Source organism: Leucopleurus acutus, assembly GCF_964270905.1.
Source record: "Leucopleurus acutus genome assembly, chromosome: 4".
In the NCBI taxonomy this organism is placed as follows: Eukaryota; Metazoa; Chordata; class Mammalia; order Artiodactyla; family Delphinidae; genus Leucopleurus; species Leucopleurus acutus.
Genome location: NC_139146.1, coordinates 147,258,863 through 147,279,193, shown reverse-complemented (window position 1 = coordinate 147,279,193; position 20,331 = coordinate 147,258,863). Strand labels below are relative to the sequence as shown.

The window sequence follows — 20,331 nt, the reverse complement described above, 5'->3', positions numbered from 1 at the left end:
GTAAAAGAGTGATGGGAGGGCTTCCCTGATGGCGCAGTGGTTGAGAGTCCACCTGCCGATGCAGGGGACGCGGGTTCATGCCTCGGTCCGGGAAGATCCCACATGCCGCGGAGCGGCTGCGCCCGTGAGCCGTGGCAGCTGAGCCTGCGCGTCCAGAGCCTGTGCTCCGCAACGGGAGGGGCCACAGCGGTGAAAGGCCCGCGTACCACAAAAAAAAAAAAAAAAAAAAAAGAGTGATGGGGGTGGATTTGGATTTAGAAAGAGGTAGAATCAGAAGTTATAGGCAGATAGATTGATAGATAAACATATTTTGTCTATTAGTCCTCTCTCTTGAACTACTTTAGTACATTCTCTCTTTTTATGTTCTGTAGTAAGAATATAAAAGACAGCTTACTAAACAGATTAATGATTCAATTAGCTTAGCCTAATCAAGGGATAAATTTTCAAATATTTCACGATGCCGCATCCCACACATTAGGTGCTAATCCTGTCCATATCTGTTTAAATTCACAGTTGGCCTGATGTTTACCACCACTAGGGGATTCTAAAGCAGTACACCTTTCATTGGCAATATTTGGGTTTACTTATTTTCTGAAACTATGTCTTTCACTTTCTATTTAAGAATTAGAATAAAAGATGGAGGTTGTCAGAAATAATATTACCTAAAAGCATAGTAGAAATTCTATGTTGTTGATTAGTCTCATATCGGAAATGAAAAGACACCTTCATCACAAATGACCACCCAGCTATGAACATCAGAAATACTGGGAATATTCTAGTTTCAGGGCAAATTTCATTGTATATAAGCTCATAAAAAATGAGAACCCAAGTCCCTGGAGCAGAAGAAATTTAACTTATGCAGTATACCAAGATGAGAACTTCTAGAAAACTGGAGGTATAGAGGTACTATACTTGTTTAATATTTAAGATAGCCTAGAGCAATGATAATCACAGACAAACTCTATGAAATGTTATTTGTGCCCACATAGTTACATTAATTTTCTTTTAATCTTTGTCTGTCCCAGGAGCTATTTCAGTTGAATTTTACATTTCTTTCCAAGAAATTAGGAACTCTGGAATCCAATCTCATTTACTTTAACTTTTTTCTCACAGTTATTTCCAAATCCTAAATGAATTCAAAACCAAGAATTTATCTTGCATTTACTTCTTCAATATGTAAAAACAACTTGGTTTAGGTGAACTTTAATATAATTCTGGGATTAGGTTTACTCAACTAATGGATTACTCACTCATTTATTAAACACATTGATCTAATTCATATTAGATATTCATCTCATACACACAAGACATAAAGTAATAGTTACTTTTTGAAGGTACTATGTGTAGTGGTTGCAAAAGGAGCTCTGTAATCAGATACTCTGGGTTCAATGATTAACTCCACCTCCTTCTAGCTGTGTCTCTTTGGGCAAGTTAATTAACCTCTCTGCCTCAATGACCCGATTCCCAAAATAGGAATTAGTAGTGATATCTGCAACATAATTGTGAGGAATTAAAAAATAAGTCATGTAAAGTGCTCAGCATAATGCCTGTCATCTAGTAAAAATTCAACAAATGTATACCATTTTTGTAATATGTATATGTGTACATTTAAAAGTATCCTGTGATATAGTTACAACATTATTTTACAAATATGGGATGATTTTCCATTTTTAAAATGTCAGAAGAATGGTGGAGTCCCTGAAAACAATGACATATCTTGGTTTTTAAAAAGGGAAATGAAGAGCAATTCAAAGTTTCCAGTGAATGGATTACAGATATTATGGTATAGAGCATCAAAGATGACTAGAATGACTAACTTCAAAACGAAAAACAGAGTTGGATAAGTTTTTACATTTGGCTCTTGTTTTTGTCTTTGGATGGATTTTAGCTCAAATCCTGATGAACTGTAGAATTTTCAAACAGGCGAATACAAATCTCTCTGTGACATAATTTCAGTATAAGAAAAAAAGTTTTTCCAATATAATGGCTAAAAAAGAGATGAGATTCAACAATGAATATTTAAACTATGTTCATTAACTTTAAAGGAAGACTGGAAATTATACATAAGAGTGAATTCTTGGAGTTTTTAAGTAGGTTCAGCAGCCTTGGGAAAGTTTCTGGGTATATGAGTCTATTCTGTAAACCTATAACTAGTCACACATCTCAATACTATCGCTTACAAAATCAATCCTAGATACAGCTAAGGTTAGAAATCCACATATACAACTAAAGATTTTTTTATCAGCAATATAACTGAAACTTGACACTGAATTTAAAGTCTGTGCAGCAAGCGGATAGATGAAAAAGTAGATATCCAAATTAAGAAAACCAGGATTTAGGAACCGAACAAGGTTGACAATAGGTTTATCAGGCTGTTTTCAAACTCATTGGGATTTCTTAACTTCTTGAATAGTTTCATCAGTCTCACCAAGAAGCCATACAACATACAAAAATGCATAGCAAGAACCTGTAAGAGAACCAGATTGCCTGTCTTAAAAATTAAAACATAGCACAGATATTAGATTTTAAAGCTAATCTGTACTGGGATCATCCAGTACAGCCCTCTATATCCTTCCACTCCCACATCATTTTCTTGATAGGTAGACCAAAACCCAGAGTTGAACATTGTTCTCATCTTCCAAGACTGTGCTTTTCTTCCCAAAATGATACCACTGTTTAAGAAGAAATGTAGTGGTAAGAAGCAGGAAGGCCAGAAGTGTTTAACAACATTCTTGCCATTCTTTTGGGGGCCATATACCAGAGCTGCAATAACATGAATTATCATAAGAATTGAATTAATGCAGGGAAGACACTTGGAGCAGTGCTTGACACACAGAGATCACCCCCGAAATACTAGTTATTTTTATAACTGGTAATAATTAGTCCTTGATTTGGGACCCAATGACTAGAGTTCAAGCCCCAAGTCTGCCACTTGTAAGTTAAGTTCCCTGCTGTGAGCCCCCTCATCTGTCAAATGAAGAGATTGAACTACATGTTATTTAAACTTCCTTCTAGTTCTTTCTTGTATCTCCAAAGCTGAGGCTAAATGTAAAAGCCATACAGTTATTTGAGGTCTTTTAAAAATTAATTTTGTTTTCTTCCAGTTAAATCATAACTACCTTCTACAGTTAAGAAAATTATCACAATGAAATCTCCAGAATGCTAGAAATGAAATATCTATTCTATCTGTTCATTCTATAGTGGTCCATATTGGGAAAATAAAGCAACCAAATCTAGGGGTACTGGATACTGTATTTCTCACTTTTTGTTTATAGGGAAGCAGGGAAAATCTTTATGACATGATAGCAATTTGGGAAGAATTTGTAATCATTACAAAGGAGATCTCCCCCCTATGTATACTTTAGACAGAGATGACCTCATACCCTAGCATAGTTACTGGGGGTGTTCACACAGGTGTCTGAATCCTGTTCTGCAAGAGAGATTTTGGTAGAAAATTAAATTTTATTCAGTTAATAGATTTTTCCCTTTAAGGCATACTAAACTATCTTAATTTAGCACATTGCAGAATATTTGCTTTGGGGTAATTTTTTCTTCCTACAATTTATAACATTTTGGTTAGGTTTCATGGGCTTAATTTTGATCAACACAAAGAGTTTATACTCTATAGTGACAATATATGTGTAACAAGGGAAATACATTTTCCTTAACTGTATTCCTTGGGTACTTTCAGATATGATTTTCTGAAAATATGATGAATAAATATTGCATTTGTGTTTAAGAGTAATGAAGTGGGTTTTTATACCAATTAAAATTTTATAAATCTTGTATTAATTTTAAGAGTCAACCAGTGTACAGATGTATCTATATGGATGTAAGTAATTTTACTGTTCCTTGTCTACTTCAAGTCTTTCTAAGAGTCAGATTGTCTCGGTGAATAGAATTAAACATTCATTTCTTTCTGAATTATTTCAATATATGCTTTAGTGGAGGTTACACAAAATTGGAAAATTCCAAGTACTTTTTAATTTTAAAATGAGAAAATTGTGTAGTATATGTGTAAGGGGCTGAAAAGGGGCTTTGTTTCCTTGAGATTAATATTTCTTTTGAAAAATTTCTGTCATAAATGTTATTGCTTGTTTAATTAGGATGGTAATACGATTTGATCTTTCCAAGTAAATTGACCGATTTACTATCAATAAGAGACAGTAAAACTCAAGATTGCTGTAGTTTTCCTAGCAGAAGCTGGAAGTTAAGTTGATATTTCACCCTTAACTGCTTTCCACACTCAAGCCACCTGAACTTTCAACTTGAAGGTTTAATGTTACTCTAGGATTTGTACTAATTCCTGCCATTGGTTAGGGCTTTATACCTCAAGAATTCTTAGTGAATCCTATTATACAGTAGACCATTTGACTTCTCCATTGAAACACCTTCTTGCCTGAAGCCCTTTTAGCATATGGAAATCCTCTTAGCTCATTATCCTCTGCCCATATGTGTCCCAAATTCTTGCCGTCAGATTCTCTGACTCAGTTCTTCAACCTCAAGATTGGTGTTTCAATAATTTGGTTCCTAAATTATGACCAAGTTTATAAAGTATATCATATCTATGCTGGCATGCTGACTGTCTAGCTCCTATTCCATCCACATAGGTATGTTTCTTCTTAAAGTTCTCCTCTTAATCACTGTGTTGCCTTGAAGAATCATCATGACTCAGGCATGAGTTGCATGTTATGATAAATTTGTGTTCATAAGTATGTAAGACATTAAAGATTTTGACTGGTATGAACTTAAAGAAACTTGACCAAGGAATGAATAAATGAACTTGGTATCTAGGCTCTTAATATATTGGTTTAAATTTTGCTTTTGTACTCACTAGCTCTGGTACTCAGACCACATAATTTAAATTTTGTAAGCTTCAACTTTCTCCTTTGAAAAAATAAGCTTAAAATATTTACCTTGAGTTCTGCTTCTATTCATGAAAGAATACTAGTTATAAGACTTACCCTCCTACTGTAATATTCAATAGTTAGAAGACTAGGCAAAACATATAAAACAACTCTCACACATTAAAGAACAGACAGGGAAGCGCTATAATACCTGTGAAAAGGAAAACAGAGAGAGTCTTGGCAATACCCAGATTTCTGCCTGGAGGCAGTTTTTGGACCATGGTACATGGAGGGACAGCCCAGTCAGAACTACAGGGTCTTTAAATTTTGTAGTTGAGGAGACAAAGATCTGAGTTTGGAGAGAACAAGGCAGCTTCGTTTGTAAGATTGATTACCAGAAAGGAGGGAAACATACAGAGAAGAACTCTAGAAATCTGCATAGGTGTTACTCTGAGAATTTTATTTCAATAACAGTCTTCACATATGGAGAGTGAAATTTGATAAGGCTAGGCAAAGAATAAGTGCTGGAAAAGAATAATTACAAGAGAACTTTAAGTAGAATTCCCAGAGCTTTCACAGGTCTGGGAGTCTTTTGAATTCCCATCAGCCAGAGTAGTGAACCCTCATTGAATACTTGGAATGTTCAGTAGAGAGCACAAAAGGGTCAAGCTTTAGTAATAGAGATAACTCGAAAGACTACTTCAGTCTCATCCTAAAAATGTTTTTAAAGCAAGCCTCAGAGGGGTTAGTCTGACCCATAAGTAACTTAACCATCTGCCAGAAACAATCCTAACTCCTTCTAAGGGAATAAACAAAATCTAGCACTACACAGAATAAAAATCACAATATCTGGCAATGAATGAAAACATTACTGGACATAAGAAAACATAGGAAAATGTGACTCGTAACCAGGAAATAATTCAGTCAATAAAAACAGACCTGGAAATGACAGATGATAGAATTAACAGACAAGAAGTTCAAAACACCATTACAAGTATAAATATGTCAAGGAGTTAAAGCAAAGCATGACAGTTTGCATCCTTCAAATGAAAGGCACAATATCAGGATATTTGCTCAAATTTATATTTAGGTGTGCTATATAAGTATAGTAATGATAATAAAAATTAGAATACGAAGAGGCGATAACAATTACTATTTGGGGATATGCTGTGTCTGACCCTTTGCTAAGTGCTATACACATATTATCTAATTTAATCTTCATAGCAACCACATGATATAGTTACTATATTTATTATTAGTTTTCAACTAAAAAAATGATGAGGTTGAGAAATGTTATGTAATTTGTTAGAGAGAACACAAAAGAAGGTTACAAACTGAAGATTTAAGCCCACATCTGTCTAAATTCGGAAGCACATCATTACAGTTTCCCAAATCCTAAAAGTTATGAGCATGAATGCCACTGTAGAATTTTTTAGCCTACACTGCCAGGTTTAAGAAATGTTCTAAGATTTTGTTTTATATCTTATTTCATGTGAAATTTAGGCTCTTCAAGATGTATCCTGTAAATGTAGATAATTTTCTAAACTCAGAAATCAGGCTGCCATTTATTTACAAGAATAACTGTTTGCCAGGTTGATTCTAGAGACTTTTCTAGAGCCAGTAGAGTAATAGTCTATTTTTTAAAGCAAAGTGGACTGAACGTATTGTTGCCAGGGGGAGACAGTGGCAGGGAGGGATAGACTGGGAGTTTGGGATCGACATGTACACCCTGCTATATTTAAAATAGACAACCAACAAGGACCTACGGTATAGCCCAGGGAACTCTGCTCAATATTCTGTAATAACCTAAATGGGAAAAAAATTTTAAAAAGAACGGATATATGCATATGAATAACTGAATCACTTTTGCTGTACACCCAAAACTAACGCAACATTGTTAATCAACTACACTCCAATATGAAATAAAAATTTAAAAAAAAAACAAAGTGGACTCAGTTAATATTTTTGTTCATATGTTTCCATCTAAACAATTCAAGAAATGTTTTATATAGGAGGTAAAAATTTAAAAACCACTTGAAAACCTTTTAAGCATTAACACTCTGGTTTCTCTTCAGATCTTAATAATCTTTTGCCTTTTTAAGCATAAATGCTGTCACCAAATGAAAAAAACTTTATCTTATGAATATTTTCCTTATATTACACTCTAAATCTGCAGCTTAATGTGACAACAAAAACCAGTTACAATCTTTTCTTAAATTCCAAAATATAAAGCTAGAAATACAATAAAGTCTAGTATATATGTCTTACAGGTCAATTTCTTACCCGATGTATCAAGATAATGTAGAGTATATACTTAAGGTTATGTGCTATTTAGATTTTCATCAGAAATAGAAAAGTACTTTAACTTAAGTCAAAATTATTCATAATAATGTGAAAAATTGTTAAGGTTTCTAAATCTCTGCCACGTAATTTAGAGGCAGATAAAAAAATTATGATAAAGATAAATCCCAATATTTATTTGTATTCTTTCCATTTTTCTTCTGATAGTGTTTCTAGGAAAAATAGAAAATAAGATGTAGGTTTAAGACTAAATTATGAGAATATGTAAATTCTCATATATGTCTGTCCTTGATATGTTATACGCCCCCGTTTTCAAAGACTGCTATCGAAGTAAGCATTTGCTTAAAGAACAGTCGAAACTCCTACTTTTTTTTTTTTTCTCGGTACGCGGGCCTCTCACTGTTGTGGCCTCTCCCATTGCGGAGTACAGGTTCCGGACGCGCAGGCTTAGCTGCCATGGCTCACGGGCCCAGCCGCTCTGCGGCATGTGGGATCCTCCTGGACCAGGGCACGAACTCGCGTCCCCTGCATCGGCAGGTGGACGCTCAACCACTGCGCCACCAGGGAAGCCCGAAACTCCTACTGTTGAAAGACTTCACAATTTGGTCAACTCTTGGACCTCATTTCCCCACTGCTCCTTTTTGCACAACTCACAGTATATGCCAACTAAACCACTTGCCTTTCCTAGACCTCTTAGTGCAGTGCTTCTCAAACTCTGACGTGCATGTTCATCACCTGGAAATTTTGTTAAAATACATATTCTTGCTCAGCTGGTCTTGGGTGGAGTCAGCATTAGAAGTGAGTTCCCAGGTGATGGTATGCTACAAGTCCAGTCACCATACATTGAGTAGTCAGGTGTTCAGACTGCTGCATGTTGTTCATCTTCTGCATTTCCTCTTCAGCCTTTACCACTGTTTAGATGTGATCCTCCTCTGTGGTCCTTTGTGTGTTTGCCCATTCAAAGGCTGAATGAGCCTCTTTCATCTTAGGCTCAGAGAAAATTTTGTATACCTGACATCATTCTCCTGAAGTTTTACCTTCACTTTTGTGTGTCTAGTCAATGATCTCCTAAACTTTGAGGACTATTTATTACTTATATCCCCAATATCTAGTATGGTGTCTGGCCCACGGTACATATACAACAAATATGTATTGTAAAGTAATTAAAGAACATGATAAGAGATAGAGGGAAAGAGAATAAAAGGTAACAAAAATGAAGGAAGGTAAAAAGGAAGAATTGGGTACTGTGAGATCACATTTTATTGCAATTTTCATATAGTTCCTTCCACATATAAAACTACTACAGTATGGAAAATAACAGGAATTGAAACTTTTATCATGTTTAGAGGGGGGCAAAATTTTTTTCCCATTATTTTGCTTTCTCAATAGCAGTATTTCCAGGGAAGATAGATAGATGGGCAGACAGACTCCTGTGCCACAAGCATATTTTGCAATAGGCCTGCTAAGAAAAAGATGAACTCTTTTACCATTTAATTATGCATAGTGTTTACTGGGGACTTAAGGTGAATCGCTCTCCTTTTAGTGTAGAAAGCAGTTATGATAATAGAAGATGAAGAAAGTCCTTTTCACGAGAAAAAATCCTGAATATTTCCTACGTAATCACCAATGCTGCAATTATTTTTACTTATGGTCCTGGGATTTAGCAAGAAGTGCATTGGTACCACCTTTGGAGACTTACTCAGATATAGATATTGTCATATGTGTGAGATATTCATGTACATTCAGATCTTCTTCGTTAAATGAATTCTTTTTCATGTGAAAAATCTTTGCACTAGCACTAATTATTAGTTACTTCTTCTTTGCCATCCATAATCTATTTTGATATATATATATATATATATATATATATATATATATATATATATCCTTTTTTTCTTTTTTTTTTTTTTCTTTCAGGGTTTGAACCTGAAAAGACCAGAGTCAGTACAAGGAGGGAGAGAGGTAAGAAAGTCTAAGGGAGAGGGAGGGGGAAGAAGAGAAAATGGTTACAGTGTTGCGGTGATTTTGTTGATGTTGACTGATGCTGAGGATGTTAATGACAACGGGGATGTGTTGAGAGGATTTATGATAACATACATCTCATTTACTCTGGCCAAACCACATTTTATACATATTTATGTAAATGTATTATTTGTGCTGCTCCTCTGAAACTGAAGAAAGTACCAGGTCTCTGGTTAGGCAAGTGTTGTTTCTGTTAAAATAGATTTTTATAGCAGTAGGGCCCTCTAGACAGGGCAGAAAAAACTTTTTTAAGCAAACGTTACATGCAATATTTAAAATGATTGATTGAGAAATTAGCATAATTCTAGCAACAGAAACATTTTATGTCATCTGGGATTCTTCACTCTCCTATCCAAGAAAATTGGCAAATGCTACTAGGCGTGTGTGCAATTTTAGATGGTATGAAGTTGCCCTGGTAAGACTACTGATTCTAAAACTTCCTTTAATTATTATCCCAGATGCTTTATAAGGAAGGGAAACTTTTAATAGTACCAAACATAATACCATATCGTTTATGTGATGCATATTATTTTCTAATTCTAATGTATAGGCTTAACTTCACCTTGATTAAAATTCTTTCCAGGCTAAATGTGTAAATGCTCTATTTTACTTTGTGACTCAGGTTGTTGGGTGTAGGGGGATGGTGGGATATTTAATTCAGTAAATCAATATTTTCTTGTTGCCCAAAAGGTAATTTTATTTTTGGTGAGATTTATATAATTTGGGGGCAAAAGTGAAGATACTTTGTCTTATAAAATGAGAAAATAAATGTAACCCTCCTCCCTATCTGTGGCTTCTCTTTCTGTAGAAACATTTTTCTTCTGTATTTAATACATGGTGTTTGCCCCTTCTTTCCTTGCTCTTTTAATTTTCAGTTGAGTGTTTTTAGTATTTGACATTTTAGTTCCTTGTAAACCTGTCATTTAGGGTCTTTCTGCTTATTTGCTATTTTCCATCCAGAAGAATCTATTCTTTTTGAAGGATGCATAACAGTAGGCTCACACTGGCAAAAGAGCTGGAGAACGTGAAATATAGATAGATTTATCTATATTTGAGATTTTTCATGATGTAGGAGAGCAAGGTAAAAAGGACGTGGTCATCAGTAAAGGCAGAGTGGGAAAAATTATGTACTGTGTAAGGAAGACCTCAGAGCCATTTACAGGTTTTGTGAGGGCAAATACTTTCTCTCAGATGGGACTAAAATGGATCTACTTAGAGACTTAACTCATCACCTTCTAAGTGAAAGTTCACACCCAAGCAGGACTGCCACAATTTATTTCTGCTGATTCAGTGCCTTTGAGGACATTCAATTTGGGTTGTATTACTCAGCTTCTCACCACTGTATCCTAGTCCAAGAGCAACTGTGTCTAAAGAGGGGAAACTTAAGTCCATGTACCCATGTGATGATGTTGCTAAATGGTAGCAAAAGTCATTTTTTAGATTAAGATTTTGTAGATTTTCATGTTATTTTTAAAAGCCTAATGACTGACCTTTATTGAAAAGAGTTGCTGTTAAATTTTATTGCTTAGTTTTTCATTTCCTCTTATTTTATTTTTATTACAAATGCACTTGTGGGTAAGGAACATGTCAATAATGTATATTAAATTAAAAAAAATTTTCTTGAAAGTATTTTATGGTTTGTGTGAAGGTCAAAATTTTAATGACCTACAATTTAACATATACATCTGTATAGAGGGGACAACCTTGATTTGGGCCTCCTCCCTGAGGTTAGTGGAATAATTGAGAAGGAGGTAAGATCATCCAGTTAATGATAGCCTGGTAGTGTCTTCACTTGAGACCCCCAATCCAGGAATAGAAAGTAAAAGTCAACTATTAAAATTCAAAACAACCACTTCATTTCCTGTCTGGAAATGAAGCTGGGTTACATGGGCATATTTCTATCCAGCCTAACACTCACTTTAGTTTTCCCCATGATTGTAAAGTCTAATACATTCTGTGGTAAGAAACTTCAGAGAAGTATCAGACAATTAGGTGAACTATGTTGTGGACACTTCTGTCAAGTCTCAGTGGTAAGTGATCTGTAAATGAGAGTGTAATTCCTTCTTAAGAGCTTCCTGATCTGATCTCTCTTGCTTATGAATTGTGACAGGTATCTTTCTGATTCCTATTTGCTGTGTTCTGTTACATGCATGTGTTACAAAGATGTATAATATACTTCTGATTATGTTAAATTGAAGTGTGTGGATTTGGAAAACTCTTACTCAAAGCATCCTCTTAGAATTTTTCATTCTAATGATATTGTGATTGATGAAGACTGAATGACAATGATTACTCTTAAAATGAATTAATTTGTCTTAGTTCAAATGACAGATGTTCCCAGTAGGTGTTGACGGATGTGACACTAGGGCCTCTTACCAAATATTTATAAGAAGGCTTAAGAAGCATCAATTAAAATGTCTATTTACCATTTGAGATCATGACAACAGTTAGAATATGCATGGAAAATCGAAGCAGGCATTAATATACTATTTAGCTAAGTGGTAAATATTATTAAAAGGCTCATTGCTAGACAGGAAGGCCAGATTTGAGCACTACATGCCATATAAAACATAAATTAAGAAGAAGTGATTAAGATATAAATTACCTTCCGGAAGGAAATAGAGATGAACAGCACCTAAATTGCTTGTATTGTTGTGAAATATTTGAAAATAGGTATTAATTGTATAAAAAACTTCAGTTACATTAATTTTTTGGTATATTTATTCTTTATTTTTATCGTATATTTATATATTTTTGGTATATTTACCATGCATGTAAATTGAGGGGGCTGATCATAATAGATAATAACAAGGTTGTTTAAAAAGGGAGATTAGTGGAATGCTGTGTGAAATGTGATTATATAACTGATATTCCTTTCTGATTGTAAGTGAACTTCCTGCCTCTAGTGGGATCTTATAACTCATAGAAAAACCTCAATGAAATTTCACTGGATATGACACATAGACAAATCATATTTCTTTTAAGGAATTTCTGTTCTCCTAAATACAGTGCTTTTACTGTTAAATGTGGATAAAATCAGGTTACTATCAGTTTTCTTAAAAGATTGTATAACTTTGTTATTTTAAATAGTATTATATTTTCCAAAGTACGGTTTTTGTTAACTTATTAAAGATTCATCTGTGTGTGCATGTGTGCCTGTGCATGTACGTATGCATGTGTTTGTACACACGGATTTTGAATGGCAAGTTGTCTTTATTTTCACCTTAGCTCAAAAATACTCGACCATCCATATTCTGGATATTTTATATCACAAGTCTAAATGCACATGATGTGGGACTTTATATCATGGATAAAGAAAACTATTATGGTTAGATATCTAAGTCAGGATCAAGCATTTAATTTCAGAAATTACACTTAATATGGCAAGCTAAGGTGAGAGACAGTGGTTATTGGAGCTTTTGGGTTATGGGTATTGTTGGAAGTTAACAGAGATTCCAGAACCACTGATGCAATGGAAATAAAGTGCAAGTGTGTAATGATCAGGAATCACTTTTACATAATTGGCAGAGATCAGATCTCCTCAAAGTGATGAACAAAGTAAGTAGAGATTATGTTACCATTCTTCAGCTGGAATTCTGAAGAAAGATTAATATCGGTACACTTGAACATTTTAAATAAACAGTTTTGTATTCTTGCAAGACAGATATTGAAAATGCTCCTTAAACATCTGAGAGAAAATAAACATTTCTGATGATTTCTAGAAGCATTCTTTAGAAATGTGCCCCCAAAACGTTAGAGATGTATTCCTCCCTTTACGAGAAAAATCCCCTGTTTTAGTGTGGAAATTTTTCACTTAATTGTGTTTGTGCCGATGATATTTCTAAAAATTCTAATTTTACCTGGGGGATTGCAAGGATAAATAAATAGATTCTGATAGACACATAGGAAGAAGTGGACGTTTCAGACCATTAAAATAACTGATTTTTGAATGTGTAATTCTCAAGAAAATCATGGGCATGCCTTACAATCTGCCTACTTTGTAGTCATCAGAATGCTTCACTAACTTTCTCTGTTGGACTACAGTATCCTCACTTTGCCAAAAAACATAAATGGGAAATTACAGATGATATGAATTTCTGATACTTAAAGAAACATAATTAATCAGAGATATTTGAAAAAGGTAGATTGAAAATAAAATGTTTAGCTCAATGCTATTTCCCCAAGCTGACTTTATATTTAAATGTATGAATCATTTAAAATAATAATTGGTGACTTGCTGTTTATGTAAAGTATCACTTGAGCATATAATATTCCTAAAGAAAGTGATTATTTTATTCAGATAAACAGTGGATTTTATGCCTTTGCTAGTACAGCTGGATAGACTTTGCATTGTTTATCCCTTGACAGATTACATGTTCCTACTTGAAGTTGAAAGTCATTTTAAAATTTGAGCACCAAAAGGGAGAAAACTCAAAGAATGTGATCAATGATATTCTGTATTTCAAAATAATTTGTCTCTACCTGGAATAGTAGCACAGGCATTATTACAAGTGGAACAAAATTAAAAATCACCATTGTTTTCTCTTTCCGTTTTTAAATTAATTAGAATTACTAGGCAGATTATTTTGGATCTAAGTTATTGCTTAAGTTAAGAAAACTTGCTACTATTTCTCCCACATCCAGCAGAGCACTGGAGAGAATTGTTTTCTAAAGAGAGTAAAGAAGAAAAATATGTGAGTTTTAAGAATAGAACTAAAATCGAAGAAGGTGTGTTGTTCTTGAAAATGAGTTAGCAAAAGTGTTGAAGTGCCATTGTTCTCTTAAAATCTAATGTTTTACATAATTTGAAATTATAGAAAATAACAATATTTCTTTTATAGCTTGGTGAAAATCTTCACCGAGAAACAAATCATGATTACCAGTTATCTTTAGTAATTTTTCTGCAAATTTACTTCCATTTGCATGAAGTCTTTATTGTTTAGCATTCAGAATAGACTGACTGTTTCCACTTCCATTCAAATTTAGCTATCCCATTCTTGGTTGATGTAGAGTTTTGTGGAATAAGAGATTCTTTTATAACCTCCGTGATGACACAATTTGGGGGAGAAATATATATTGGCTAATATTATATTCTTCTTTGAGATATAAAAGCTGAGGCAAAAATAACTCTTCTTTTATAACTAGAATTATTCAGTGGTTCAGTGGCTATAATTTGCCACTAAGATGTATCTGGTTTACAATTGGATTCTGAGATCAAGAGACCTTTTAAGGACTCAGTAAAAAATAAAATATCCTTATTTTTTTTTCCTTTCTCGGAATTGACAGGCAGTAAAGGAACTGAAAAAATCTTTGTGCTTATGAGCCAATATTTAATTGAAAGAATTACAATTTACAAGGCCATAATAATTATTCCTGTTTCAAAAAATGTTCTTAAAGGATAAAATGAATTAATAAGTGTAAAGCTCTTTGAACAGTGCCTGACACATAGGAAGCACGCAATAAATGACAACAATTTTTATTACTATTATTATTTTCCATACCATTTGCTCTTCCTTTCATCTTTCCTTCTGTCAGAGACAATTTGAGTGTCATGTTGTTGGGAGGTTTTACTGTTTACATGGACTGTCCTATAATCAGTGATATCTGAAGCCTAGTCTTAGATTTTACATTCTAAATTGGTTCTCAGATGACAAATTCCTGATAGGACAACAAACAAAATATACTTGGAATCTGTCATTGAATCTCAAAAATTCTTAATTCCATAGTTCATATTACAGATAAGGGAAAATTTTATTTACCTTTCACTTACAGCATTGTTTACAGAGAGCAGTGTCTAAGCACTACAGGTTTTATAAGCTATTTTTCACATCCTGTATTTTCTGGTGATCTTCAGATTGGATTTTGAAGATCTCTTCTGTGCTTGTATACCATTGAAATTCCAAGGAACTATCCAAAAGAAACCTGTTGGTTAAGCAAAACTAAGCTTATCAGCTCTTCATCAGTAAGAAAGAACACATTCTTAGTAGTATTTCAAATAAGAAAATCAAAATCCGTAAGAAGTGCACACTTTTCAATTTTTTAAATATTTCTTTTGGAAATGTTTGACTGATTATCTAGATTACAGATTCTTAGAGTATGTACATAGTGACAGAACAATTTTTCCTAAGAGAAGCAGGGCAGAAAAGAGGGAGGAAAGGAGAGAAGTGACAAGGAGCCAGCATTGGACAGACATGAAACCATCACTGTGGAAGGACAAAAGAAGCCTTAGATATAGGAAACCTATTACACACACACACACACAGAGCCACACAAAAGAGTATTTACAACAGGTTTAAACAATAAGTTGAACCCTAGTGAATTCCATCAAGCATCAGTCTAGCAATCATGGTCCCCAAAATGGACTCTGCAATTTCACATTGTACTCGATGGAATTATATCAGTTAGAGATATAGGAACATGAGTTAAAACATAAAGCAATCAGGAGTTCGACCTAGAGGGCCAAATAACTTGAAAAGACCACATGAAAACTTTGCTTCAGCAACCTCCTATCTTAAGAACTTGGCCTAAGACTTGATGAGGGAATTCAACTCTCTAACTCTGAGCAGAATGAAACTAATTGGAGTCAACAAAGGTAAGACTGAGGAAAAGCCTCACAAGGTTTTGAAAGAATACTCAGGTAAAGTTTGTCTAAAGGAAATCAGTCTAACAAAACCTAATTCCAAGCAGTCCAACCTCATGGGTTCCTGGAGTTAGAGCTCTTCTTACTGACTCACAATGGAAAGTCATGAAAACAGACAGTCACATTGTAAGTTACAGATCAAGTATTTTCATCTAGAATAAGAATTTTCAAAGTTGATTAGATTATCAAAGGATTACTAAAATCATTCTCATTCCTAGGAGGCAGAAACTCTGTATTTGGGAGGTTGACAAAAAGAACTTAAAGTTCAGACCCAGTGCAGGGTGTATCTCACTGTTGCTCTCCGAGAGACTCCTGAATGGAGACTTCAGCGGCCTCAGAGGAACATATTTCAAGTAGAGGAGCTTAAGTGAGATTGCACAGGGGTTTCGCTGGGACCTCCCTTGTATCTCCACAATTTTTGACTCTTTGTCTGACAAATGATCGCAAAGAGAAAAACTTTTCATCAAGCAAAACTGAGTTTGTTAGAACTACTGCAATAAAAAAAGAACACTACATTGACAAAATTTTAGTAGGTCTCTAAAATGGAGAGTTTAGGGGAGGATATTTAGAGAGTGTTAAGTTACAGGCAGGATGATTTAAAAGCAAGTCTTGTAATGTTAGGTAATAGGTAGAGATTAGGTAGGTTAGGCAGAGTTTATGAAACTCTAGCTTTACATTGATGTGCACAACAAGTGAAATGAATGGAGATTCTGACCTCAGAGTTCTGAAACGCAATGTATTTTCCTCATTTATGAGTCTTTTTTCAAAAATCTTTGTATATAATTAAGAATTTGTAATTTTAAAGTGGATTTTACAAAGAGATGAGGACTGAGAAGGGTTACTGTAGAAAGATTTTGACTTTCTAATCAATAAACATTTAGATACCCATTCTTATAAGGCACACATATTATTTTTAGAATCAGTTAAACCCTGGAGATGTTTTCAGCTGAAAAGGCAAAAACAAATTATGATTTTTATTTCTCTGCCTTATATTTTTATTTGAAAGTGTAGTGTTAAACTCATAGGGATCTTTTTTGGCATTGTTGTTTTTATTTGTGTATACAACCTATGATGCAGTTATTTTTTGCCCTTTACCTATGTCAATTAATATAAAAGGAAAATACTACTCCATATGGTTGAATTGATTCAGCCCGTTTTCATCAGAGAAGTATTTATTCATACATAAATGAGAAGATCTCTTATGATTCCTTTCTTAATTACAAATAAAAGCCAATAGCCACCTCAAAAATATACAGAAGATAAACATTTTTATTATTTTGATACTTATCCATTACTTAGCAAGAGAATTTCTTTTCTGTTTAGATTTATGTTTTCATATAGAACAAATAATCCCCATGTAAATATTCAATTATTGGCTTTGCTGACAAACCTATTAAAATCCTGTAAACGTACAATGGGAACTAACTACTTCTCTTCTCTGAAGAACTTTCCTGCCCTCCTATTCTCTGCTTAGAAATAGATCCCCAAATCTCCTTCCATTCGTCCATCATCCGTCCAGCTGAGGACAGTTATTTGACATATGTCTATTTTCTGTTTACTTCCCGTCCTCACATCCACTTTGAGACAGTTTTTGGGACATCGATGCTCAGTCAGCCCAGTGGAATAGCAACACTCCCGACTAGTTCCATTGCTGTCCTCCAGTTATATCACAGGACCCCGCAGTCCCTTGTCAGTGCTCACCACACTGTTACCTAATATGTAATCTAAAACTTAAATAAGATTACCAGTAGGTGGAAAAATATTGTATTTATTATTATAAATATTATACTGTTGAATTATTATATAAACAATTGTTTCAATTATATTAAAAATGTTAGGATTAGAGAATTTCAGACTCACACAACAGTTATGTTCAAAATAATAGCTATAAGTAAAGTTGCTATTGCATACTATATTAGTTTGCTAAGGCTGTCATTACAAAGTACCATAGACTGGGTAGCTTTAACAATAGAAATTTATTTTCTCACAGTTCTGGGTCTAGAAGCCAAGATCAACATGTCCATAGGTTTGGTTTCTTCTGAAGCTTTTCGCTTTGGCTGGTTTTCAAATAGCTGCCTTCTCGTTGTGTCCTCACATGGTCTATTCTTTGGGTGTTCATATCCCCAGTGTGTCTTTGTGTGCCCAGATTTCCTCTTATAAGGACACCAGTCAGTGTGTTTGGGGCCCACCCTAGTGGCCTCATTTTACCTTAATTATCTCTTTAAAGGCCCTATCTCCAAATACCATCACATTCTGAGGTATTGGGGGTTAGGACATCAACATCTGAATTTGGGGGAACACAATTTAGTCTATTAAAAACTCTAAAAGTAACACAACTGTACAAATCATTTCCCTCAAAATAGAAGCTTTCTCTTTGCCCTTTACCTATTTACTCAGGAGTGTCTTGTCTCTTCAATAACATTAAAATTTAGTTACGGGGCTTCCCTGGTGGCACAGTGGTTGAGAGTCCGCCTGCCGATGCAGGGGACACGGGTTCGTGCCCCGGTCCGGGAAGATCCCACATGCCGTGGAGCAGCTGGGCCCGTGAGCCATGGCCGCTGAGCCTGCGCATCCAGAGCCTGTGCTCCGCAATGGTAGAGGCCACAACAGTGAGAGGCCTGCGTACCGCAAAAAAAAAAAGAAAAAAAAAATTTAGTTACGTTTAAATTCCCAACAACACATATAAACAGTAAATAGAAGAATAAAATAACACATGTAAATAATTTATCTGAAATTCTAATATCCCAAATGCTCTGAAAACTGATATCCCCTCCTCAAAGGGAGGCTCAAGCTCATTTGGTGGCCCAAACCTGGCCTGAACTAATATGAACCCATTTATAGTCTTTCTTTTTCCCACTTAGCATGAACGTGTATATGTTTTACTACAGAAATATCAACGTGTTTGTACAGAGTGCTGCTCCAAACCCTGCTGGGAATATTCTAAAGATATGGCATATGCTCTGTATTACTATTTTAAAATCAGGGTAATTCCAAATTACCAGATATATTTGACCTGAAGAATTTTGGATAAGGCACTGTAGATCTTATATAGGATACATTTCACTCTAAAACCCTAAAAAAATAGCATCCTTTCTTTTCACAGTATAAAAAAAATTTGAATTACCCTTGGTAAGTGCTTTGCGTGTGCTTATTAGTTCTGTAAGCACTTTACATATAGTCACTCATCATAACAAACTTTTGAAATAGCCACTATTATCATTCTCATTTCAAAGAAGAAAAATCCAAACAAAAAATGGCTTAAATAACTTGCCCAAGTGTTATAAGTGGGTGAAGCCAGGATTGAAACCTAAGGAATATGACTCCAGAGTAAAAATTCAACACTACACTATGATTTATAAGAAGGGAAATTAATAGATTTACTACAACTGGATATTTTGACTCTTGGCATTCCTCATGAGAATTATCTAAACTTGCTAAACAATCATATTCTCTGTCTCCCCCCTCTCTCTCCTTGCCTACTTATTTGTTGCATATAGGTATTATCTCATCCAAGACCAAGACCACAACTACTCTTGTTTTCGTTAGGAACTATTTGACTACAAAGAATAGAAACCTAGTTAAAACTTATATTAAATTGTATAGTGTCGGGTACATCCATTTGCAGGGAATATATCTTGATCTTCTGGAAAATGGATGATAATCAGCTCCTTTTCTCTGTTTCTCTGTTCTCTAATTCTACATCATTCTTCTTTCTGTGTAAATTAGGTCGCTTCTCTACCTTTTTTTTTTTTCCTTAACCTATACTTTGTCCCTCATGACTACCACCAAATGATGGGCTCAGCTATCTACTGTGTAGCTGGACAGTCACTTCTAATTATAGACAGTGTGGTCTAATTTCCCCTAGCTCATCCACACGGTTCAATCAAATAGATATACTTTAGCAACAGGAACTAGGATTAGAAAAATGAATTTTTTCTTTTTTCTCTTTTCTTTCCTTTTATGATATTCAAATGATAAAAGCACCATTTAACTCATCTTTGGATTTTACCACTTGTACTGTGGTAGAAGAGTCTCATGATCTGAATGTTCTCTTTAAGATAATTGTGGTTAGGGAAGATATACTGGTAGTAACTCATGTGGAATGAATGTCGGGGTACCATTTTCATTTTCTTTTATTATTTTTAAATCAAGAGGGGATGAGTTAGGAAAATACAAAATTTACCTGAAACATGCAGTTTGTGCAGTTTTCCCAGGCTCAGACTTCTTAACCAGGTTCTGATCATCATCTCAAAGTTAGCTTCTCAATCACCCCTGTCTAAATCTATTACATCTTGGGGGGGCGATTAGCTTTCACTGATTAAAAATAACATATCCTATGAAGAAAGATAAATGTTGACAATATGGTAAATTAAAACAGTTCTCTATCCGGATTTATTTATCCAATGTATATCTAATCCATTGTATTTATTAAACCAAATCATTGCCGGTATGTGAATCCTGAACATTAGTGTGACCTGTACTTCTCTTCTGTGTACTAAAGGGAGTGGGATCAGACAATAT

The 20,331-nt window shown here is 34.5% G+C and overlaps 1 protein-coding gene across 1 annotated transcript in view; it reads left to right on the top strand.

Moving 5' to 3' along the window:
• CCSER1 (coiled-coil serine rich protein 1) overlaps positions 1–20,331 on the top strand; it is a 1,268,926-nt gene that overhangs the window by 851,974 nt on the left and 396,621 nt on the right. Inside the window, exon 10 of the mRNA XM_082837990.1 lies at positions 9,066–9,110. Within this exon, the coding sequence (XP_082694116.1) occupies positions 9,066–9,110 (45 nt within the window). The remainder of the gene's footprint in view (positions 1–9,065; positions 9,111–20,331) is intronic.